The following is a 23,766-nucleotide window of genomic DNA, read 5'->3' as shown; positions in this document are numbered from 1 at the left end:
AGATAAATAAATGTACCATTATCTCTCATTTTACAGATGTCAGATTGTAGCATAAAAACTCTGCATATAAACCAAATGTCACCTTTACTTCCTGAAGCTGACATACTCATGGTGTATTAGGACTTAAAAAAAAAAAACCCACTGTGTTAGATCATTATAATAAGCTTCAAAATACATTCATTTGTTAACAGGAGCATATACGGGCAAAGTATTGTATTTTATTGTGGATGCAATGCACTGAAATCAATAGCAAGATCACGTACTTTGGTGCCTTTGGCTTTGTGGTTCTCTTCTAGATAGAAGTTGCAGATAATGAGGAATATTCTGGCAGTCTTTCAGAGACACATTCTGATAGGACTTTGAAAATATTGTGATGATTTAACCCAGTGTGCATCTTGTCAAGAGTCTGTTGCAAATATTTTGAGTTAAAAATTACCATTAAATTATCTTAAAGCAAGGTACCTCCCCTTTTATGACACCAAAATATACCAAATGCATGATGTGCAGGGGGGAGGGGATCCATAAGACAGTTAAACACATTAGGGAGGAAGGCTGAAAATATCTCTTATCTGACTTATGGTGACCCCAGGTGAATGAAATCTGGGCTGAGCGTTTGTCCTTCCTCTGTTAAGCCTGCATGTGGCCAAAGAAGCAAGGCTTTGGTGCAAGCTGAAGGGCAAGAGCCAGAGGGCTCTTGTCCCTTGCCTTGTCCCTTACGGCCCTGAGTGAACTGAGTCAGTAGCCTAGCCCAGAATGCTATTTATTGTACTTTTTCCTGGTTGTTTTATTTAAATTATGTATATTTTTTTGTAATGAGAGCCAGCATGGTATAGTGGTTACGAGTGGCGGACTCTAATCTGGAGAACTGGGTTGGTTTCCCCACTCCTCCACATGAAGCCCGCTGGGTGACCTTGGGCCAGTCTCTCGGAACTCTCTCAGCCCACATGGAGGCAGGCAATGGCAAACCAACCCCAAACGTCTCTTGCCTTGACAACCCTATGAGGTAATCTTTTTAAAATGAGAAATAAGCACGCCATGTTCCTGAAGATAATACAGTCCTCATTTAAAGCTGAAATCTCACATACCGTATATACTCATGTATAAGCCGACCCGCGTATAAGCCGAGGTGCCTAATTTTACCCCCAAAATGGGGAAAAATTAGGCACCCGTGTATAAGCCGAGGGTCGGCTTACACAATGCCCCTGCCCCAGGTCGCCCTCCCGCCTGGCCTCCCGACCCTCCAGACCCACCCCGACCCCAGCTCCACCCCCTCCCGGGCCCTCTACACCCACCCTGACCCCAGCGCCACCCTAGGGGGGAGGGAGAAGAGCCCCTGAACCCCTTACTCACCGGGAGGACGAGGCCCGCTGATCAGCTGGAGGCGGCGGCAGGGAAGGCACGCAGGCCGGAGGCGGCAGCGGGGCCCTGCCTGAGCACAGGCAGGCCCCGCTGGCCTCTCCCAGGCTGCAGAGAAGGCGTGCGGGATGGCGGCGGCGGCGGTAAGTTCCCCCTCTCTCCCCCCTTCCCTTGCCTACCGTATTGACCCGCGTATAAGCCGAGTTGGCTTTTTTCAGCCCTTTTTTTGGGCTGAAAAACTCGGCTTATACGCGAGTATATACGGTATGTACATGCACACATTATATATACTGCGTTCTTTGTTCTAAAACAGCTGGAGGTGGCAGCCATTTTGTTCATGTGGCAGTAAAGAAGAGCACACATAAATGAGTCATAGGTAATTTACGTGTGGGAGTTTTACCTGAGGTTCGTTGCTCGCGGGACCCACACTTTCCTGTTGGGAATCTATGCCCAAGCAGTCTCTAAGCTCAAATCAAGTCCCCACCCCTTTAAATGCTGCTTTGTAATTGGCTTACTTTGTAGAGCTTACTGTGAGAGAAAATCCTCCCAAAAACCCAATTGCTGCATAAAAATGCATTTTAAGAACAAAAAACAAAAAAACGGAGCAATTTGTAAGGGGGGGAGAGAAATCCAAGCCTCAGTTTTAAAAAGCCTTTCTTCTGCTCAGAATGAGCTCTGAGGAAGCAGGAAGCATTTGAATTCCCACCTCTTTACATGCTGCTTTGTAATTGGCTGAGAGAGAAACCAAGCTTGCATGTCCCGCACTTTGCCTTATGCACCAGGATTTCACCCGGGCTGAGCTCAGGGGAGAGGGAAGAATCGGGTTAACAGAGGAACAGGAAGTCCCAGGATTTGTGAGGGCTGGCAGCAAGGTCATCTCTAATGGACAGAAAACTCATGCATAACTCCAAGGAACAACCGAGACAGACCGGGAGCGAACATGAGTGAAAGTACCCATGCATAAATAACTGTAGTGACTGTCCCTTTCTTAGACAGTTGATCCTTAAAAGTTCATTTACTTGGCTCCAGTGCCTAGGGCTTTCTTTTTTGGTTTAGTTCAAGAAGTGTCTGAACTGATTGAACCAAAATCCTAAAAGTGTAAAAATGTCAGGACTTCACCTGTAAACTGCACATAATGACAGTAACGGCATATTCTGTCAGTACAAAAACATCAACAGCCTTGGTCATTTACATGCTTCCTGTTGCCTCCTCTTCCTTCCTCTGTTTGTGTTGTGGTGTTAACCGTATCGACGGGCACAGAATGGTCTTTCTCCAGCCATTAATACACTATCGATCTCTACCCCTCATGATGGAGTTAATGGACACTGATCGTGTATTATTATTTCCATAATCAGCCTCAAGCTGGAGTGAGTTTCCCATTGCAAATGCTCCCATCAATATCTTGCCTGCTCTCCAGGCTGAAGGGGAAGAAATCTGATTATTTGTTTTGTTTCAAATTTCAGTGGTGCCTCCAGCCTTCATCCTTGATAGGGTAATGAATGTCACCAGTGGAATAATGAAAGAGACCTTCTTGCAGGTTTCATCCACCATCTTTTCCTAGAAAGAAATAACCCTGCCTTCTCAAAATGCCTCTTTTTCAGTGCAATTGTAAGGATGCTTTCCTGGGAGTAAGCCCCGCTTTGTGGAGTAGAATTCTGAGCAGACTTCTTAGGATGACACTGTTGGTACTGGAGATGCTTCCTCACTCTGGTGGTGGAAAGTGCCGTCAAGTCACATAGGAGTTTCAGGGCAAGAGATGTTCAGAAGTGGTTTGCCATTGCCTGCCTCTGCATGGGCTGAGAGAGTTGTGAGAGAACTGTGATTGACCAAGGTTACCCAGCAGACCTCATGTGGAGGAGTGGGGAATCAAACCTGTTTTCTCCAGAATAGAGTCCATTGCTCTTAACCACTACACCATGCTGGCTCTCTAAAAATAATATTTGTGTGTGTGTGTGTGTGTACCGTCAAATCACAGCTGACCTATGCCAACCCTGTAGGGTTTCCAAGGCAAGAAACGTTCAGAGATGGTTTGCCATTGCCTATCTTCATGGGCTGAGTTCTGAGATAACTCTGACTAACCCAAGGTCACTCAGCAGGCTTCTATGTAAAGGAGTGGGGGATCAAACCCGGTTCTTCAGGTTAGAATCCACTGCTCTTAACCACTACACCACACTGGCTCTTGTCCTCACTCTATTAACTCTTTATTCTTTGGCATCTGAGGACAATTTGTTAGTTCCTCCATGTGCTCCTTTCATTCAGATAGGTGTTAACCATCTAATGTACCATCTTAATCAGACCTTAATTCTGTCTTCTAGAATGGAGAGAATTAGTACACTTTGTTTTGCCACTGCTTTGTAATCTTACTATGCAGTCCTAAGCAGTTACACCTTTCTCTTTTGGATTGCACTGCTGGAGTATAGTAGTAACATAAAAAGTTGACGCATTAACATTATGAAGGTTCCTTACATGGATCAAACTATTGGTCCATCAAACCTAGCCCTTTCTACTCTAACTGGCAGTGGGTCTTCCAAGATCTTGTGCAGAAGTCTTTCTCCAACTTGCTACTTTTAAGCAGAGGTGCCAAGGAGTACACCTAGCAAATCTTGCATGCAAAGCATGTGCTCTCCCACTGAATTATGGCTCCTCCAGAGTATTACTAGAATTGTGTTACCCTCTTGACAGCATGGTGTGCACCCCAGAAATGATCAGTAGGTCTCAGCAATTTCCTTCTACATGGTAATCATAGTTACAAGTTCATCGGCATAGATTTTTACGGCATTTCCTATTTCCCATCCTCCCGTAATTGAGTTGTGGATAATTTAGATACAGAGCCAGCTTCTTCTATATATTCCTTGGGAGGCAGTAGAGACCTTTTATTCTGCATTATGGAATATAACCCAAAGATCCCTTTGAAGGGAGAAACATTGCCATATTTTGCCGCATTATTACCAATGTAATAAGAGTATGCCTGTACAGTAGTCACATATATAAGGAACGAGTGGGAATCTGCAAGGACTTGCAGGAGGCATCTTGTTTCCCCCTCAACACTATTTACTCTTTCCCTTTCCTGAAAGCCCCCATAGACTCTCACCATTTTCCTCCCCATAGCCTCTCTCCTTTAGAAAACTGTGCACCTGCAGAGCGGCAATCCAATCCAGGCACAAACAGCCCTAGAGTTGCCAACCTCCAGGTAAAGCCTGGAGATCTCCCAGAATTACAACAGATCTCCAGATGAGAGAGATCTGGCCACATGGAGAAAATGTTTTGGAGAGTGGACTCTATGGCATTATATTTGGCTGAGGCCTCTTCTCTCTCCAAACCCTGCCTTCCTCAGACTCCACCCCCAAATCTCTAGGAATTTCCCAACCTGGAGCTGGCAACCCTAGCCAGGCCTGGCCCCAAAGGCCAAAACATGCCTGGAAAGGACCCTGCCCTCTCCCCCTGCCTTTTGCTGAAAGCTACAGTTTCTCCTTTGATCATTTTCGGTTTTTTAAACAGCCAAAGTATTTTTTTTTTAATTTCTCATTTTTCTGCAAACCTGGGGCATTTTTCAGGTTTGTAGAAAGACCTGTCTAGCCTGTTCACAGCTCCAGTCACTGGATTTAAGTATCCTCAGATTTGGCAGACTTTGCTATTAGTATATAGATGATGCTACTGGAATTCTGCCAGATGATTTATTACTTCTTTGCCATGAGATTAACAAGACATCTGAATGCAACCTAAAATATCAACCCAGGGATAAAAACAAAGTGGATTTTATAATTAAATGCCAAACCCCCAGGATTTAGGATTTACTTTTTCCTGTTGCCAGAAGCAAAGCACGTATACTGGCTGCCTCTTGCTTCAAATCCAGAATGTAGGAAAGCTGGCAGTCTAGGTCTTCAGGGCCTGAGCTTATGGTTCTAGTCCAGCTGGTATAGCAAGTTCCCCATATTCTTCCCAGTTTTCACTGCGGTTGTCATCTTTTTTATGCTTCTCTGTTCTTTCAAAAGATCCCAAATTATTAAGTGAATCCTGTGTTTACATAGTGACAGCTTATACTTGAGGTGGGTGACTTTGTCCCATCAGGTTCTCTTCTGTGTCTTTCCTTTCCTTACTGGGTTCCCTGCTTGTGTACACTTTTCATAGATCACAATTTCAATTTCCTTGTGATGCGGAAAATTTAATAATTGTGAGAACCATAAGGACAAATCTCACAGAGAAAAAGAGCACAAAATAGCCAACTTCCTCCTCTTCCAGTTTCACTGACTAGGTAGAGAGTACACTTCCCTGGAATGACCCAATTTGAATTGACAATGAAAGAGGAGATAAAGCAAAATATAATTCTTTATTTAGCGTGGACAGATCTGTAGCATAGCCCTCTGAAGCCTGATTTTGCATACAAGGAATATTTGAGATATTAGTGATGTGGTAGGTTAGACTTTGATCTGGGAAGCCCACCCTCCCATGAAGCTTGCTGGGAGATCATGGGCCAGTCACATAGGGATGCTAGGTCCCTCTTTGCAACTGGCAGGAAGCTTTTGGGGAGGGGAGCCTGAGTAGGGCGGGTAGGGTTGCCAGGTCCCTCTTCACCACCAGCGGGAGATTTTTGGGGCAAGCCTGAGGAGGGCGGGGTTTGGGGAGGGGAGGGACTTCAATGCCATAGAGTTCAATTGCCAAAGCTGCCATTTTTCTCCAGGTGATCTGATCTCTATTGGTTGCGGATCAGTTATATTAGCAGGAGATCTCCTGCTACTACCTGGCAGTTGGCAACCCTAAGGGCGGGGTTTGGGGAGGGGAGGGACTTCAATGCCAATGGCCAAAGCAGCCATTTTCTCCAGGGGAACTGATCTCTATCAGCTTGAGATCAGTTGTAATAGCAGGAGATCTCCAGCTACTACCTGGAGGTTAAATTAAAAACAGCACGATAGCTCAATTGTATTGCATAGAGATCTATTTTGTATATGGATATAGGTAGTGAGGAGCCCCTTGGCGCAGAGTGGTAAGCTGCAGTACTGCAGTCCAAGTTCTGCTCACGACCTGAGTTCAATCCCGACGGAAGTTGGTTTGAGGTAGCCGGCTCATGGTTGACTCAGCCTTCCATCCTTCCGAGGTTGGTAAAATGAGTACCCAGCTTGCTGGGGGTAAAGGGCAGATGACTGGGGAAGGCACTGGCAAACCACCCCATAAATAAAGTCTGCCTAGTAAACGTTGGAATGTGACATCACCCCATGGGTCAGGAATGACCCGGTGCTTGCACTGGGGACCTTTACCTAGTGATAGGATTAGATTCTTTAGTGGTAATGTAGCATATTGTGGTGATATACAATATATTATTATTCAGTTGAACTATTGTGCAGTGTTTTTTTTTATTTAGCCATACATTGTTGCAGCACAGGTTCTTGTGTATTTCAGTAGATAACTACCTGGAGGTTGGCAACCCTACAGTCATGACTTTTCAGCCTCACCTTCCTCCCAGTGTTGTGTGCATAAAATGAGGAAGAGAGAATCGTGTGTGCTGCTCTTAAGTCATGGAAGGAAGGGTTGGACAAAATTGCACTAGATAGAAGAGAATGCTTGAGCCATGTGTTGTTGTTGTAACATTCCATTATCACTACTTATCAACATTAAGTGTTTGGGATTAGTGTAAAGTCTTCCAGGGCACAGTTCAGATAGGCACAAGTCCTGTCAATTCTTCCATAAAAACTTAATTGCTAAATGAGAACATATTCTACCTGGTCGGTTCCAACAGTGCCAGTCTAAATCCCTCTGGAACAAAGGTGATGCCCTTCTGTCATTTTTGCGGGGGGGAGGTACCATCATTTGGTACTCACAGGTATATTGCATCTATACTTCATATTTAATAAATTCAGCTCTGGGAAGGGAGAGAGAGAACAACGAGTGTGCTGATCTGCTAGCCCAGCCCTCAGCCCCACAATGGCCAAGCATAGGGCTTGAATCAGACCTGGTTTTCTGTCTTTATTATTTTTTATTTTTTTATTTTTGCTTGATTCTGATTAAGTTTCAACAGGAACATTGGCTGCTTCTCAACGCAACATAACTTTAATATTGCAAAAGCAACATCTGGTAGTATCTACATCTGACTGCCAGATGTTTTGAGCATAGTCGGTTCATTTCACTTTAAGAAATAAACTCATAATTTAAACAAGGTCTGTAACTTAGGAGCAACCTTTCGTGTAGTTTTCAGGTTACCATAGGAGCACCATCACTGGCTCGAACATCTTATTTTCATGCTTCTGCATAATGTCTGAAAGGAGGGATAGTGCATCATCCCTGGGGCTGAATGAGTATGCTTTTGAAGAAGATAAAGCTTTTTATAACTTTTACAGCTAAGTGGTCCCAGTTCTATGTTTGTGAGGTTAAAAACAGGTCTGTAATGCTGTCCTGGAAAAGTTAAGCACTCCTTTTCCCTTGGCCCTTCTGTGTTGAAAAGTGCTTCTTCCCAACAACACTTTACAAGGGAAGGAAGCTATGGAATTTTATCACATGTGGCAGCTATATAAAATTCAGGTTTTGCGCCCCACTAAGATGACAGCTTGTGTTTTTTTTTCCTGAACACTGCATTCTCCTTCTGAAATATCCCCAGCTTCAGTACATGGCAGAGGAAAAGTTCAGCTGTGTGACTTATAGTGCAATCCTACACAGAGAAAGAGCCTGTGGAGAAACACCCCCCACCCAAGAATTTACCCCAGCATTTCAGCCATTGGGAATACACCCAGTCCATAAGCAGCAGCCCAGGCGGAAGCTAGTCGCTAGCAGAAAGGACAGGGTTGGGGAAAGGAGGCATTAAGCTCCAAGGTCAGAGAATTCAAGCCAAAACAGGATGATGGTTTACCACCCCACACTTTGCTGGACGGTGACATAGCAAGACTGACACCAGGGAAGGGGAAGAGATAGACTTTCCCTAAGTTAATTATAAATTCCCATGGACACAGAGAAGAAGCTCTCTTACTCACTTCTGTGGCTTCTGATCAGGGAGCCACATGCCATGCCTGGCTAAGCATTTACTTAGGAACTCCATCTTGTCCACATGGCAAAGGACAATGGGGAAAAGTCTTAACTAAAGTAATGATGAACTTTACTACAACTTCAAGTAAAGCTAGCCTATTCTAATTAAACACCATTTAGAAAAAAAAGAGTTGGTTTTTATACCCCACTTTTCTTTATACCCCACTTTTTATACCCCGCTTTGAAAGGTGGTGTTGGAGGAGAGTGTTAGGGATACCCTGGACCTCCAAAAAACAAAAACAAATCAGTGGGTTCTAGATCAAATCAAGCCTGAACTGACCCTAGAAGCTAAAATGACTAAACTGAGGCTATCTATTACAACCGCCTCTGGTGTCAGGTTTCAGCGTCTCTCTTCAGGATAAGCGTGGTCAGGAGTGCCAGGGTCCACAGGGAGCCAGAAAGGTTTGTGAGGTCAGTCACAGTCCAAGGTCAGAATTCCAGGAGTTCTCAGGTCAAGTATCAGACAGGTCAGAGTGAAGTGAACTTGTTGCGTCCACATCCACACACTCTTTCTCCACAGGCTTTTATACCACGCCCTGGGAACGTACTGGCTGCGTCTCTGGCTGGGTCCTGCAATTAATTACTCTCTAGCTGTAGCTCCGCTCGCTGCATCTTCTATCTTGAAAATCCTCTCTCAGCCCTTCCTGTGTGCTTCCAGGGGTGTTAGGGACTTGGGGTTCGGAGGCTGATCCACTGCCCTGAGGTCAGGGGGTACCTCTGAGCTAGCAGGCTGCTGTGTCTCTGGGAGTGCCTGTACTTGTTCTTCAGACTGGGTGTCTGGACTTGGCTGTGGTCTGCTTTCACAGGCCTCCTCCTCGGGGTCCTCGCTGGCACTAAGCCCAGGCTGGGCCATGACACTATCATACTTTGGTCACTTTATGGGAAGACAAGAGTCACTGGAAAAGGCAATCATGCTAGGAAAAGTTGAAGGCAGCAGGAAACGAGGAAGACCCAACAAGAGATGGATTGACTCTATAAAGGAAGCCACGGCCCTCAATTTGCAAGATCTGAGCAAGGCTGTTAAGGATAGGACGTTTTGAAGGACATTGATTCATAGGGATGCCACAAGTTGGAACAGACTTGACGGCACTTAACACACACACACACACACACACACACACAAGGAATCTCAAAGCGACTTTCAATCACAATCCCTTTCTCCTTGTGAGGTCAGGTAGGGTTGAGAGAGTTCTGAGAGAACTGTGACTGGCCCAAGGTCACCCAGCTGGCTTCATGTGGAGGAGTGCGGAATCAAACCCAGTTCTCCAGATTAGTCCACCACTCCTAACCATTACACCATGCTTGTTCTCAACTTTAGGATAAGTTCTGAGTGTAGGGAAAGGGGACTGCGTATTTTCACCTTTTCTTTTTACCTATGCTCAGCCTGAATGCTTGAACAGAACATGTGTATTATTTTTATTCATTTATTAAACTTCCTTGTGTTTCCAATCTTCCAGGCCTGATCTTGGGAAACACACCACACCTATTTGGACTTGCTATCTAAAGTGTGGTAATGAGGTGGGGGGAAGGAGGTAAGGTCACCATCCCTGGAGCATGATAGATCCAAATTGTGAAATTGCAATAGATCACTCCCATGCCAGCTTGTATGAGTGAAGTGGTCAGTCACGACAAGTACGTGGAGCCTCTACATGGCAATGCAGGTACAGAGTCTAAATGCTCAACTCTGTTTAGCAGGAGGGGCTGTGGCTCAGTGGTAGAGCATCTGCTTTGGCATGCAGAAGGTCCCAGGTTCAGGGCGCCACTGTCTATATGACTTCTGTATTAATTTGGAGGGGAGAGAGCAGAAGCTCCCTGGAGAGAATTGCATGACAGAAAGGCCCTGCTCTTAAATGAGGTTTCTGCATATGTGAATCTGGCTCCTGCAGAGTCCCTTGATTATGCCATTTCTATCAGATGACCCCACAGCAGAGTAAAGAAGTAAGATGTTTTTAACTCTGTGGAATTTTCATATTATTGGCTGTGATCAATAGCCAGTGGTCAACTGACAATTTTTGATCGATCAGTTAGGCTAGTATTCTAGCCAACCCTACCCCAAACAGTCCAAGGCTATGGTTAATTAACTTAATTTTAGAAACAAACCACGTGACAAATCCCACAGGAGACTGCACTGTACAGAAACTGCAGAGTTTGTAAAAAAAAAAAAACATTAGAAAGCAAACTGACCATTGTGGCTAGGCTTACCAGGTCCCTCCTGTCCTTCAGCAGAAGGTTTTTAGGGTGGAGGTAAGGTGGGATCGTGCGCGCGCACACGGCTGCGCCGATGCGATTACATTACTTCCGGTTTACAACTGGAAGTGCTGCATCAAGAGGCCTTTTCCACTCAAACTAGGAGTTTGAGTGGAAAAGGCCTCTTGCGATGCAGCACTTCCAGTTTACAACCAGAAGTGATGTACTGCTGCGGGCAGGCGTGCAGGCATGTGTTGCCCGCCGACCCTCAGCTGGTCGACGGGCAACCAGGTGGATTGGTGGGGGTTTGCCTGCCACCACCCGGCACTTAGCAACCCTAATTGTGGCTGATAATGGGGCTGGTGTACAACGTAATTGTTTTTAAAACATTAAAAATGAAATGAAGAAATAATCAGCTTAAATAAAATAGCCGCTCACAGAGAATCTGGCTAGCTTAGCTGTGAGGGAAGAGGTTTTAAAATAAATCCATGGTGAACAGGCCTCAGCTGTGAATTCTTGCTAAGTGAGTCTCCTTTCATGTTAATGCTATAAGATGTTCCAAAAGTCATTTTTTTGAGGAAAGAGGCTCTTAATGAAGAGCTTACATCTGGGTCAGGGATTTGGGGGTTATATTATGGAACCGGGGGCAGGATTGCCATATTTTCAAAGGCCTTTTAAACCAGCTAAATGTTTGGCAGACAATAACAGCTTTTTCCAGCATGGAGCTGAAGTAATAGAGAAAGGTTCACCTGATGAATTTGTTGTGCCATAAAAGGGGGGAATATCAGAAATATTCAGGCACAAGATTCCACTCTTCCTATTTTGTTGAATATTTCCACAAGATTCCACTCTTTCTATTTTGGGAAACAGCTATATTATGTCATACTAGGCACCAACAGTTCTCCACAGTCCGTGTGGAAACCTGAGCCACAGCACGGACCACAGTTCCCTATCTAAGTGGATGGGGGATCCTGACTGGTAGAGCACAATAACCATGTGGCATATAGGGATTATGAGCACCTCCATGTGGACATGCTCACAGCTGCATAAAGCACTGATTTAATGTTGGTACCAGATAATGAGGTGGGTTCTGGCCTGAGAACAAATTGATTAAAGTAACAAGTGGTGGTAAAGTAGTAAACTCAAGAAGCACTACCCTTGGGGATTTGTCTTCTCTTTATTGCTGCCCCCTTCAATCTGGACACTGGAAGCATACTTTTAAGACCTCCCAATGGTCCAAACTAGCTTGATCTCATCCGATCATGAAAGCTAAGCAGGGCTGGCTCTGGTCACTATTTGGATGGGAGACCTCCAAGGAAACCCAGGTTTGTTACATAGAAGCAGGCAATGGCAAACCACCTCTGAACGTCTCTTGCCTAAAAAAACCCATGAGGGGTTGCCATAAATCAGCTGTGACAGCACTTCCCACCACCAATGCAGCAGGAGAGAAGGCAGCTGTAGCTCCTACTGCCCATGCCCACCCCCACTGTCCATCCCCCACCTAGGGTTGCCAACCTCCAGGTGGTGGCTGGAGATCTCCCAGAATTACAACTGATCCCCAGGCAACAGAGATCATCTGGAGAAAATGGCCGCTTTGCCAATAGGACTCTATGGCATTGAAGTCCATCCCCTCTCCAAACCCCGCCCATATCAGGCTCCACCCCAAAATCTCCAGGTATTTCCCAACCTGGAGATGCCAACCCTACCCCCACCAGCGGTGCAGTGCTCCAGGAGGTCTTTGTGCCCTAGCCGGTGAGGTCAGGGGCAAATGGTAACCGCAGGGAGGGAATGGGCAGGAGGAGCTGTGGCTGCCTCATCTCCTGCTGCATCAGAGGAGATGTGTCCAGCATTTGAGCTGCAACAGGTCACACCTAAGCAGGTTACTGTATATACCCATGTATAAGCCGACCCGCGTATAAGCCGAGGTGCCTAATTTCTCCCCCAAAATGGGGAAAAAATAGGCACCCGCGTATAAGCCGAGGGTTGGCTTATAACCCCTCCCCCCCAGCAGGCTTACCTTCGCTCCAGGCCTGCGAAGGCGAAGGCGGCGGCGCCCCCCCCCGCGGCTGCAGAAGGCCCTCCCAGGCCTGTCGAGGCCGGGGGGAGCCAGACGTGCCCGGCGGCGGTGGAGGCGCGGACTTCCCACGGCCGCAGGAGGCCCTCCCAGGCCGGTCCAGGCCAGGGGGAGCCGGGCACGCCCGGCAGCAGCAGAGGCGCAGCCTTCCCGCGGCCAGGCCGGGGGGAGCCAGGCGCGCCCGGTGGCGACGGAGGCGCAGCCTTCCCGAGGCTGCAGAAGGCCCTTCCAGGCCAGTCCAGGCCAGGGGGAGCCGCACACACCTGGCGGCGGGGCCTTCCCGCGGCCGCAGGAGGCCCCCCCAGGGCACTCCTGGCCGGGGGAAGCAGCGCGGGTCCGGCGGCGATGGCAGTGGCGATGGCAGAGGCGGTGGCGGCGGTAAGTTCCCCCCTCCCTCCTCCTCCCTCCCCCCTCCTCTACCCTACCGTATTGACCCGTGTATAAGCCGAGGCCGGCTTTTTCAGCCCTTTTTTTGGGCTGAAAAACTCAGCTTATACGCGAGTATATACGGTATGCATTGCAGGATGCGATCTAATATTATAGGCACTAAACAGTTGGCTGTTGAGGAATTTGTCTCCTACATCAAGTTCCTTTTCAAACTGTTAATCCTGGATTTTCCTTTCTCTTCTAATTTAATCTGGAAAATGCCTGCATTCTGATTACACATTTACCTTTGACTGGAGGTATTATGCGGAATAAAATATTATAGTTTTGACATTATATAATTAAAGGGTTGTGGGTTTTTTTTTAATCATTGTCCCAATTCCCATTTCTTTCCCCAGTGCTGCTTTTATGAGAATGGCTATCCAATAGCAGAAATCTTATAAACCTCACATATTATGGTGATAATAATACTGTACAGTACATTGCTTTGGGCATAAAGATATTTTATTCTCTTTCCTTCCCTTTCATTTTAATGTATAAATACATCAAACAAAGGGCTTTGTAGCAGCCTTGCTGTAGAGGCCAAGTGAGCACGAGAGGCAGGCATTTCCACGGGTTGTGTGGCTAGGGTAGCAAGCGCCCCGGGCAAGTGAGCATGAGAGGCAGGCATTTCCACGGGTTGTGTGGCTAGGGTAGCAAGCGCCCCGGGTAATCCTGATATGACAATGTGGGGATGAGAACCAGAGTCCCTAAAGTGAACACTAATTGAATTGGGTGCTTAAAATTCTGCAACGGTCTCTCTTGACCAGTGGTGACAGCAAAGGACTTCATTAGCTAGAAAACCAAAACTGTTGATCAATACCTGTATATTGATGAGTTATAATGTGGCTCATCAATTGTTGGTCTCCCCATGTGCCAGAATGAGATGTCAGGTGCAGTTTGCTTTCATACTCAGATCCTAAGTAATCACCATATTTGAAACTGGGAGGGAGTTTCTCCAAGTCTAGTTGACTCTTGTGGGAGGGGGTATTCATCCTCCAAGAAAGGTCACATGCTGGATTTGCCTTCGTCCTTCTAAACTTTTTGTTTGTTTTTGCTCTGGAAGTAGCTTTGGCCTCATACACAGTTCCCCCACCTGTTCTCTGTTGCTCAGCACACTGGATCCTGCAATATGATGTCTAAGGTCTTTGAAACAGAATTGTAGTAGCTATGGTGGTATCTACCTTCAGTGGGGGCTCATGTCCTCCACGGATGTAAACATAAGTTCTAGCAGTGCATTGGCATGACTGCCAAAGTCCCAGCTTCCATTTTCTTTTCTTTTTAAAGTAAGTTTCTCATCCCTTCCATTGTGGAGTTACAAGAGAAAAGGTGCTGCCTATACTTGGAAGAGAGGTTTTTTTTGTTTTTGTTTTTTAAAGAAAGCTGGGACTTCTATGATGGTCTCAAAACATCAATAGAATGTCAGATCACGATAACAAAATAGCAATTACCATTTTTTAAAAAAACCTTCCTAAAGCTTTCCAGTGGCGTGATAAACACAGTGGTGGCAATGGCTGCAGGAAAAGCCAATCATGCCATGGTTTTAGGAAGGAATACAGTAAAGCAGCCTGTCGACCAGCCATGAATGGGTTGATGAACAGTCAAACGGACTACCAAAAAAATTGGTTCCTTCCGTATGAAAAGGACATGAACCAAATTGGTAGGTGTTTGAGCATCCCTAGCTATAATTCTGTAGCCAGCCATTTATGAAAGAGTAATTCATGGAAGCTCAAAAAAAAAACAAAAAAAAAAAACCCTTGGGTGGAAGAAAATTGTTTTAAAAATTAACTGGTATATGTCTAAACTGACATCTTTGAAAGGATTTGGAAGACAGATAATAACCCCCAACTTTGGGTTTTTGTGTTATTACCCTCCCTATGTTTCTAGGAAATAGCTATTTCTTCTTACCTGAGTCTCCATCCATTCTATTAAACCAGTGTCTAGAATAGCAATAGTTTGCAATAGTTCTGTTTGCAATAGTTCTGTTATTTTTCACCAGTGCACTGTTCAAGGCTTTCAAAATGTAGCTTAGAATAAATATCTGAACTGTGCGTTAAAAGGTACTCAGTCGTCGTTCCTCTACTGCCTGTCCCACCCCATGAAGTCTCAGATCTCTTTAGCCTTGCAATAGGAACTAAGCTCCTGCTAAGACTCTTTTACTTCCCTGGAAGCAATTTGTCTGCTGATGGCTCTGTTTTCCCTCTGAAAGGGGCAGCCTGCTGCTAAAGTTAAAATCAAGCCACCCCACAGGGGAGCATATTCCTCATTTTTTTAACTGCTGTGTTTCCTACTCAAACATTTGTATGCCTGTGTTTTTCCTGTGGCACTACCCACATAGTTCATTCAAACGCTGAGTGTCACCTGTCTACCCACTAATTATGAAATTTTACAACGACGATGCCCCCACATTTCCTATGCACAGATGGTACGTATACCGATGGGCTATGCCATGATATTACCCTCTGTATATCTCCTCATGCACATAATGTCCAAACAAGGTGCCAGAAGCAACTCACGAAAGACCGTGTGGTCCACTTTTCTGGTTCTGGTTCACTGGTGCCTGGATTGCTTTTATAGCAACATTTCAGGCATCAAAGAGGAGGGAAGACGGGGAGGGAGAGACCTCCATTCTTCCCTCTACCGGCAGGCGTTTCCAGGTGAGATGGTTTTGGGGGGAGGTTCTGGGGATCCACAGATGAGAGGATCCAATCCCACAGTGCTCCCAGTGATGTTTCTGGGACAGTGATGAGTCTGGTATGGGTTGTAAATAGCTCAGAATAAATCGAGATATTTCCCCCATTTTGGGGGGAGAATATTGCTTTAGTTTGCATGAAAAAATGGAAGGGGGCTTGCCAGTTATTAATACCTTTGTGGTACCTGCAAAGCACCTCCTCACCAAAGTTTCCATCCCACTTGTGTAGTCTGGGTTCTCGAGACATGACGGAGTGATGTAGCCCTTTGCTATTAGGGTTGCCAACTTCTAGGTGGTGGCTGGAGATCTCCCGCTAGTACAACAAATCTTCAGGCGACAGAGATCAATTCACCTGGAGAAAATAGCCACTTCGTAAAAGGTTATTCCACCTCCATCCCCTTCTTCAGAAAGTAACCTTATCAAATCAAGTGGCCATACATTATAATGATAAGAGTGGTCTGAGAAGAGTATTCAACATAGCTTGCTCTTGCTGGTGTGTTCGTGTGTTGTATAGCATGTGTTACTCTTGTGTAAGTATTCAGGCTGCACTTTCAAGTGGAACAACCCATTCTGCTTACTTGTTTACACATGCAAAATCTTCTGCCATATGATTCTGTGGGTCCTAATCCAACCAAAGAGAGAACTGCAGGTTCCTAGCATTGATTCTCATAATGTTAGGTTGCAGTGATGCAGTAGTCATTGCTGGGGTTTTTATTTTTTTAAACAAACCTTCAGAAGCCTTCCAGAGGAACATCAGTAAAAAAATGCAAGGAAATTGGTGTCTCAATATGTGGATACAGTCATAGATAGTTAAATCAGTTATAAATAAAGGCTGTGTTTAAAAAAAATCTACACTTCAGTGATAGTTTAAGTAATCCTTAGTTAATGGCTGCAGTCTGTTTGAATAGGCTGCACTTTGCACATGCTCAGTTTTGACAAAAAAACCAATGCAAACCTTTAGCAAGCATTCGAGTAGTTTGCTGCCATTTGATCAGACCATATGATCAGCTCACATCTGATTACTTCATTCAAACATGTTAAGTTTGATTGTTGAACACATTTGACACCGAATTCGGGGCATCCCTAATTATAGCTGCTGATCCACGCTACATTTAATATAGCATTATATTCCCTTTGCCATGACCTGGCTAACCCTTGCTAGCCTGATCTCATCAGATCTCAGAAGCTCAGCAGGTAGGGTTGCCAGGTGCCCGCTGGTGGCGGGCAAACCCCCAGTAATGTGCCCCTCTGCCTGCCGACCAGCTGAGGGCCAGCAGGCAATCATGCACGCGTCCGCTGTTTACAACCAGAAGTGCTGCCTCGCGAGGAGCCTTAGACCACTCAAATGGTCTAAGTTGGTGCGCGCGGACAGAAGATCGGGGAAGAAACCTCCCGCCGAAGGTGGGTGGGGACCTGGCAACCCTATGAGCAGGGTCAGCCCGGCTTAGTACTTGGATGGGAGACCACCAAGGAATTTCAGAGTTGCTGTGCAGAGGAAGGCACTGGAAAACCACCTCTGAACGTTTCTTACCTTGAAAACAAGCCGCCACCATATTCCCTTTCAAATCCTGAAGTGTCCTATCCCCTCAGACCCAAGATCCTGTTTCACCTTTCTGCCCCAATGACTATAGCCAGATCCCAGGGCATGACACCTGGAGCCTGCCCTGCCGTGGCAAGAGAGGGCAGAGTGGCAGGCAAAGGGTAGGCGAATGTGCAGGTACTCCCATTTTTGCTGAAATAAATGTTGTTAGTCCTTAGGTTGCCACTGGGCCTAGTTCCTTTGCCCTGCAACAAACTAACATGGCTGGCCCACTAGAAAAACTGATGTCTACCAATCAGTTTGCATATTAGCAGCCATCATGTGAAGGTTATTTTTGGCCACATGATGTGGTGGCTTAGGGTTGCCAAGTCCCTCTTCAGGAGGATTTTGGGATGGAGTCTAAGGAGGGCAGGAACTTCAGTGCCATAGAGTCCAATTGTCGAAGCGGCCATTTTCTCCAGGTGAACTGATCTCTATCAACTGGAGATCAGTTATAATAGCAGGAGATCTCCAGCTAGTACCTGGAGGTTGGCAACCCTAGTGGTGGCTGTTGTCACATAGCATGAGTCTGTATGCAGTTATTCATTCAACAAGTCAGAACATTTCCGTTATGCCGCCAGGGGGGAAATGGTTTGTGGCAGACAACGGAAAATTGCTAGAGCCATTTGGTGAGCTGCTTTATTTGAATGGCCCGCCATGTATTAACAGCTGTCAGATGGAATAACTTAAAGTGGCCTGTCAGCATAGTAACTGAACCACATAAAAGTGCCCCTAAAACCTGTGATGGCGCAGCTTTAAATCCCAGAATGGAACTAGTTGGATGTTGACAACCACAGACTTCTAACTATGGAACAGAGGCTAAGAGGGGAATACGGTGGTGGTAGAACAGTGGAGCTATTCTATGTGGACTTTCTCGTCTCATAGTTTAGCTTTCCCCAAGCCCTGAACACCTTTTTCTAGGTTTATATGTTTCATCCTCCCACTACTGGCATGCAGCTACAAAGCTTTACTCACTGTCTCGGGCATGTTAGTTTTTTTAATGGCAACAAGGGTTTTTGTCAGCAAAATAGCAGGAGGTCTCTGCAGATGTTGAAGGCAGGGGGAGTAGGGGCAGAGATGTGCTCTGACATATTTGCTGTTAACACATTCTAGTAAACACATTGACTCTATTAATCCACAACTGTTTGGCTAGTACTTGTCGAATAATCCTGCCAGTAAATCACCAGTCAGATGGAAAGAAACGGGGGGGGGGGGGGATGAAGCGTCTGTGTAGCAAATGTGTGATGATCCACAGAGAATGGTTGTCCTTTCATAAAGTTCCACCTGTTAGAATAGGCTACCTAGTTATTAAAATGCAGGGCAGTTCTCATCTCATGTTTCATATCACAGACACTCTGAATATAGCCAGTCTTTTTTCCACATAATTTGGTAAAGTATTTCTATTTTGGTTGGATAGTTTATATAATTGCTCAGCCCACACCTGGAGTATTGTGTACAGTTCTGGAGGCCTCATTTCAAAAAGGATGTGGACAGAATCGAGCGGGTGCGGAGGAGAGCGACGAGGATGATCAGGGGCCTGGAGACTAAGCCCTACGAGGAAAGGCTGAGGGAGTTGGGAATGTTTAGACTGGAGAAGAGGAGGCTGAGGGCAAACATGATTGCTCTCTTTAAGTATTTCAAGGGTTGTCACTTAGAGGAAGGCATGGAGCTGTTCCTATTTGCAGCAGAGGATAGGACTTGCAGTAATGGGTTTAAATTGCAGGCGGAGAGGTACCAGCTGGATATTAGGAAAACGTTTTTTACAGTAAGAGTTGTTTGACAGTGGAATCAGCTACCTAGGGAGGTGATGAGCTCCCCCTCACTGGCAGTCTTTAAGCAGAGGCTGGACAAGCGCTTGTCAGGGATGTTCTAGGCTGATCCTACATTAAGCAGGGGGTTGGACTAGATGGCCTATATGGCCCCTTCCAACTCTATGATTCTATGAATGTATGAAACACTGGATAGGTGGGATATCTATTGCAAGATTCAGCTTCTACAGGACAGGTCTCACAGGGAAGGAAATGGTACACCACTGGCTGTCACCTACATACCCCAGGTACAATCTTTAAACTAGGCCATCAAGCAAAGTAATCCTGGGTTTGGCTCACCACAGTCGCTCCCCAAAATGTATGGTAAGTTCACCCGACAGACACATTTGTGCCAAATTTGCACCTCATTTCCTCATCCCTATGTATCCAGTAACAGATTTACATTACCTTACTTCAGCAACCAAGTTTCAAAGGGAAATTCAGGTGTGAAGTTGCTGAGTTGGGATTCATATATACATTTGATGCTATCAGGTTTGGGCTCAATAAGAACCTGCAGGGGCTAGTTCATGAGAAAACTAATTGTCCCTTCATATTGGTTTATGCACACTATTAATCTTTTCCAGTTTATCAGTGTGGTTGCTTCATTTACTCTTGTGACTCGATCTTGTTCATATGTGTTCTGCAATGTAATGTAAAACACCTAGGTTTTTTATGCATAACAAATCATGCTGCTGATTAATTGGGCTATGGCTAGGGTTCCCAACGTTGGATTAGAAAATTCCTGGCGGTGGAGCCTGGGGAGGGGAGGGAATTTAGCAGGTTATAAGGTCGCTGAGTGCACCCTCCAAAGCAGCCATTTTCTCCAGGGGAACTGATTTCTGCAATCTGGAGACAGGTTGTAATTCTGGGAGATCTCCAGGCCCCATCTGGAGGTTGGCAACCATTGCTATGGTTCATGGTGGATTTTATGCCACAGTATATTGATTAGTTTTGAAAGTGTGCAGGACTTTTTGTAATTCCAGTAATGTGCAACTCAGTTGGTGCCTAGTTTATAGAAAGAACTGATTCCCCGGTATGCCTCCTAGCAGGATGCCCATCCTAGATTTAAATATTCTCTCCTTGACACTTTCAGACTCTTGTTTTGTACTAGAGGACCACCATAGTTTTGGGGAGTATAAGAATATAAGGTGCGTGTGTTGCAAGGCAGTTATGCTCTGGAATTAATTTACGATTTCCTGGATGCTTATTTGTACAATCTGGTTGAGTCTCATACACAGTGAGATCCCCCCACCCCCCGCAATCAAGTCACAGCCAATTTATGGCAACCCCTGGTGGGGTTTTCAAGGCAAGAGATGTTCAGAGGTGGTTTGCCATTGCCTGCCTCTGTGTACTGACCTTGATATTTGTTGGTGTCTCCCATTCATATACAAACCAGGGCCGACCCTGCTTAGCTTCTGAGAACTGACGAGATTGGGCTAATGTCATACAGCCTCATTCATAGAAAATTTCACAGAATGAACTTCTTAAAATAGACTAGGCGCTGGGGGACTGCAGCACGATCCTTCTAAAGAAGCCCTCTCCTAAATATGTTTTCTTGTAAGGATATCAGCTTCTAGGGCTGTGTGGTCTCCCCCCTCCCACCTCAGCTGGGGAAAGATCAAATGCTGCTCAGTAACTCCCCTGTAGTTGTTCTCCCAGAAAAGCAGGGATAAATCTCAACTCTGATCTTACTAAGAATATGGCAGGATTAGGGCTGCTGACTCTGGCCGAGGAAATTCCTAGAGATTTGGAGCAGAGTCAAGGAAGTCAAATTTTGGGAAGGGGAGGCAGCCATTTTCTCCAGGGAAGCTAATTTCTGTAGTCTGGAGATCAGTTGTAATTCCAGGAGAACTCTGTGCCCCACTTGGAGGCTGGAAACCCTAGGCAGATTTGGAGCTCATCCCATACGCTGGTAGTCTGCTTTGATTCAGAGACTTCTGCCTCTAGAAGATTTTCCATTATCCATACTTTAATAAAAGTAAGGATAATGGAAGATCTTCTAGGGGCAGAAGTCTGAATCTAAGATTACTTAATCAACTGATTTCACCATGTGTTTTTATTAAGTATTTATAGTGTATCTTCCTTTTTAAAAGGTGGAAAAGAAAGCACCGGTATCTATAACGGACCAACATATATAACAGCAAATAAACTACAACAGGCATAATTTAAATAAAACTACCAGAATCACCTTATTTATAGTGCAAACTTATGCAAAATTGTCAAGTCCAGAGTCATTGAAATAAATGGGATTAAATTAAGTATATTTAGCTATTCTGCATTATGGTATTACCTCTTTTGATGCTGGATTCCTCCCAGGATACGTAAACATATGGTATTATGCTTATTTTCTTATTTGGGGATGTGAGGGCTTTATCTGGTAGAACTGGGGTTAAGCTTTATAGGATCCTGTCATGCATTGCATGGTTGTATTTCTGTAGTTTTGTGGTCATGCCTCCCAAGATCTTTGTCCCCACCCCTTTCCTCAAAACCCATTCTGTTTAAATAGCAAGCAGATGCCAAAATTAAAGAATGGAATGGGGATATAGATTAAGAGCTATTCCAAACAATCATTTTTGATGGATGATTATCACCCCTTTTACTGCCATTTGCTGCTGTTTGACTCATGTCAGAAACACATAATCCACATGTCCCTATGACCAGTGTGAAGTAAAGAGTGCCTATTTACATTTACCTTGACAGCTCTATTTTCCATTGCCTGTCATCAACTTCATTCTGCCATTTTTACTATTGTTCGGCTTTCTTTTATATTGCGAAAGTGACAATGTTTGCCTAAGCACCCCCGCCCCCGAGCTTGGACCATCCTTCCACTTATTCAGTGGAAAGTCTGTTTTCTCCATTTACTGAAGTTGCTTTTATTTTGTACAATTGCTCCAGTTCAGCAACCTGTCAGTGGTAGAGCACAAACCTTGGGTTCACAAGCTTCCATGTTGAAATCCTGATATCTTTACCTTTAAAAGAATCTCAGGTAGCAGGCATGAGAAGGTCCTCTGCATGGGCCCATGGAGAGTTGCTGCAGTAGTCAGACAGTGTTAGGACCAGTGGTCGGAAAGTGTAAGTTAGGTTCAAATGTTGCCATATAGTAGAAGTGTTGGTATCTCTTTGGCATTACTGTCTGGCAATGGAACACAAAATTGAATATTCAGTGCTAATTTTTTTAATGCATATTCTGCTCAGGTAGGGTTGCCAGCTCCAGGTTGGGAAATACCTGGAGATTTTTGGTGTGGAGCCTGAGGAGGGTGGGGTTTGGAAATGGGAGGGACTTCAATGCCATAAAGTCCAATTGCCAAAGCAGCCATTTTCTCCAGGGGAACTGATTTCTATCAGCTGGAGATCAGTTGTAATAGCAGGAGATCTCCAGCTAGTATCTGGAGGTTGACAATCCTATGCTCAGGGTTGATATCAGTTATGTTCTTTTCTGGATGTTCATGTTGTTGTGATCTCTAGCCTTTGTGGCATTCATTCTAAAAGGCAACAACTGGTCAGCCTCGAGTCTGTAACAGTCTCTGAAAACTTCAGACTCCAGCAGCAAGTCCAAAAAGGCAGAGACGCATCTGAGTTAGGGTTGCCAGGTTCCTCTTGGCCACCGGCGGGAGGTTTTTGGGGTGGAGCCTGAGGAGGCCAAGGTTTGGGGAGGGGAGGGACTTCAATGCCACAGAGTCCAATTGCCAAAGCGGCCGTTTTCTCCAGGTGAACTGATCTATATTGGCTGGAGATCAGTTGTAACAGCAGGAGATCTCCAGCTAGTACCTGGATGTTGGCAACCCTCATCTGAGTAGACATAAGTCCCATGGACAGTCAGTGGCTTCCCTAACTCTTGCTTTTCTTCCCTAGCTCCTTCTCAGGCACAGATCATCCATGCTGGACAGGCATGTGTCGTAAAGGAAGATAACATCAGTGAACGAGTGTACACTATTCGGGAGGGCGATACCCTTGTTCTGCAGTGTTTGGTTACAGGGCACCCACGGCCACAGGTAACCTTTCTGGCCCATTCTGTCATCTATGGTCCCTTTGTTATGTTGCCAGAAAGGCTGTTGTCTTCTGAATCATTGTTTAGTTCATAGAGCCCAGAAATGGCCAATGTCCCCATTAAGTGAAACATTACACACTTTGCTGGATCAATTTCCATGCTAGCAAAACTTAAAACTGATAGCATTCCATCAACAGAATACAGGGAATCTGAATAGTGCAAATATTCCCCCTAGCAGAAATGTTGAGTCTTCTTCAACCCATTTTTTTGGGGGGCTGCATATTCATTTGAAGCTTTCTGATGTAGATACTTGATTGTACTAAGTTTCACTAGCTCATCTGCCAGATTGGCCATCACATAGCTGCCGATGGACGTTGAACTGCTGACATTTAGGAAGTCCCACTGTACAGGGGTGAGAGATGTTCCTAACATAGCAGGTGAAACATGCAGGCAAAACTCTCCACTTGGGAATACCATCTGTAAAAACCCAGCAAGGACTGCCTAAATGGCCCTGGAAGAGCATGTTAGAATGAGAATAGGAGCCTCCAGGGAACAGAGTACATTAACAGCAGGAAAAAGCCACAGTACTTCTTCCTGCTGTCTTCATATCCTCTTCCATAGCCTCACTACTCACACAAGCTGAAATGCAGT

At 45.4% G+C, this 23,766-nt stretch overlaps 1 protein-coding gene across 4 annotated transcripts in view; it reads left to right on the top strand.

The window, feature by feature from the left end:
- MDGA1 (MAM domain containing glycosylphosphatidylinositol anchor 1) overlaps positions 1-23,766 on the top strand; it is a 324,727-nt gene that overhangs the window by 81,798 nt on the left and 219,163 nt on the right. For all 4 annotated transcript variants that reach the window (XM_056853572.1, XM_056853571.1, XM_056853573.1 and 1 more), the window contains exon 2: positions 22,980-23,119. In XM_056853572.1, the coding sequence (XP_056709550.1) occupies positions 22,980-23,119 (140 nt within the window). The remainder of the gene's footprint in view (positions 1-22,979; positions 23,120-23,766) is intronic.

The sequence above is a fragment of the Euleptes europaea genome, chromosome 7 (genome assembly GCF_029931775.1).
Source record: "Euleptes europaea isolate rEulEur1 chromosome 7, rEulEur1.hap1, whole genome shotgun sequence".
Taxonomy (NCBI): domain Eukaryota; kingdom Metazoa; phylum Chordata; class Lepidosauria; order Squamata; family Sphaerodactylidae; genus Euleptes; species Euleptes europaea.
This window is presented reverse-complemented; position numbering and strand designations above follow the sequence as displayed.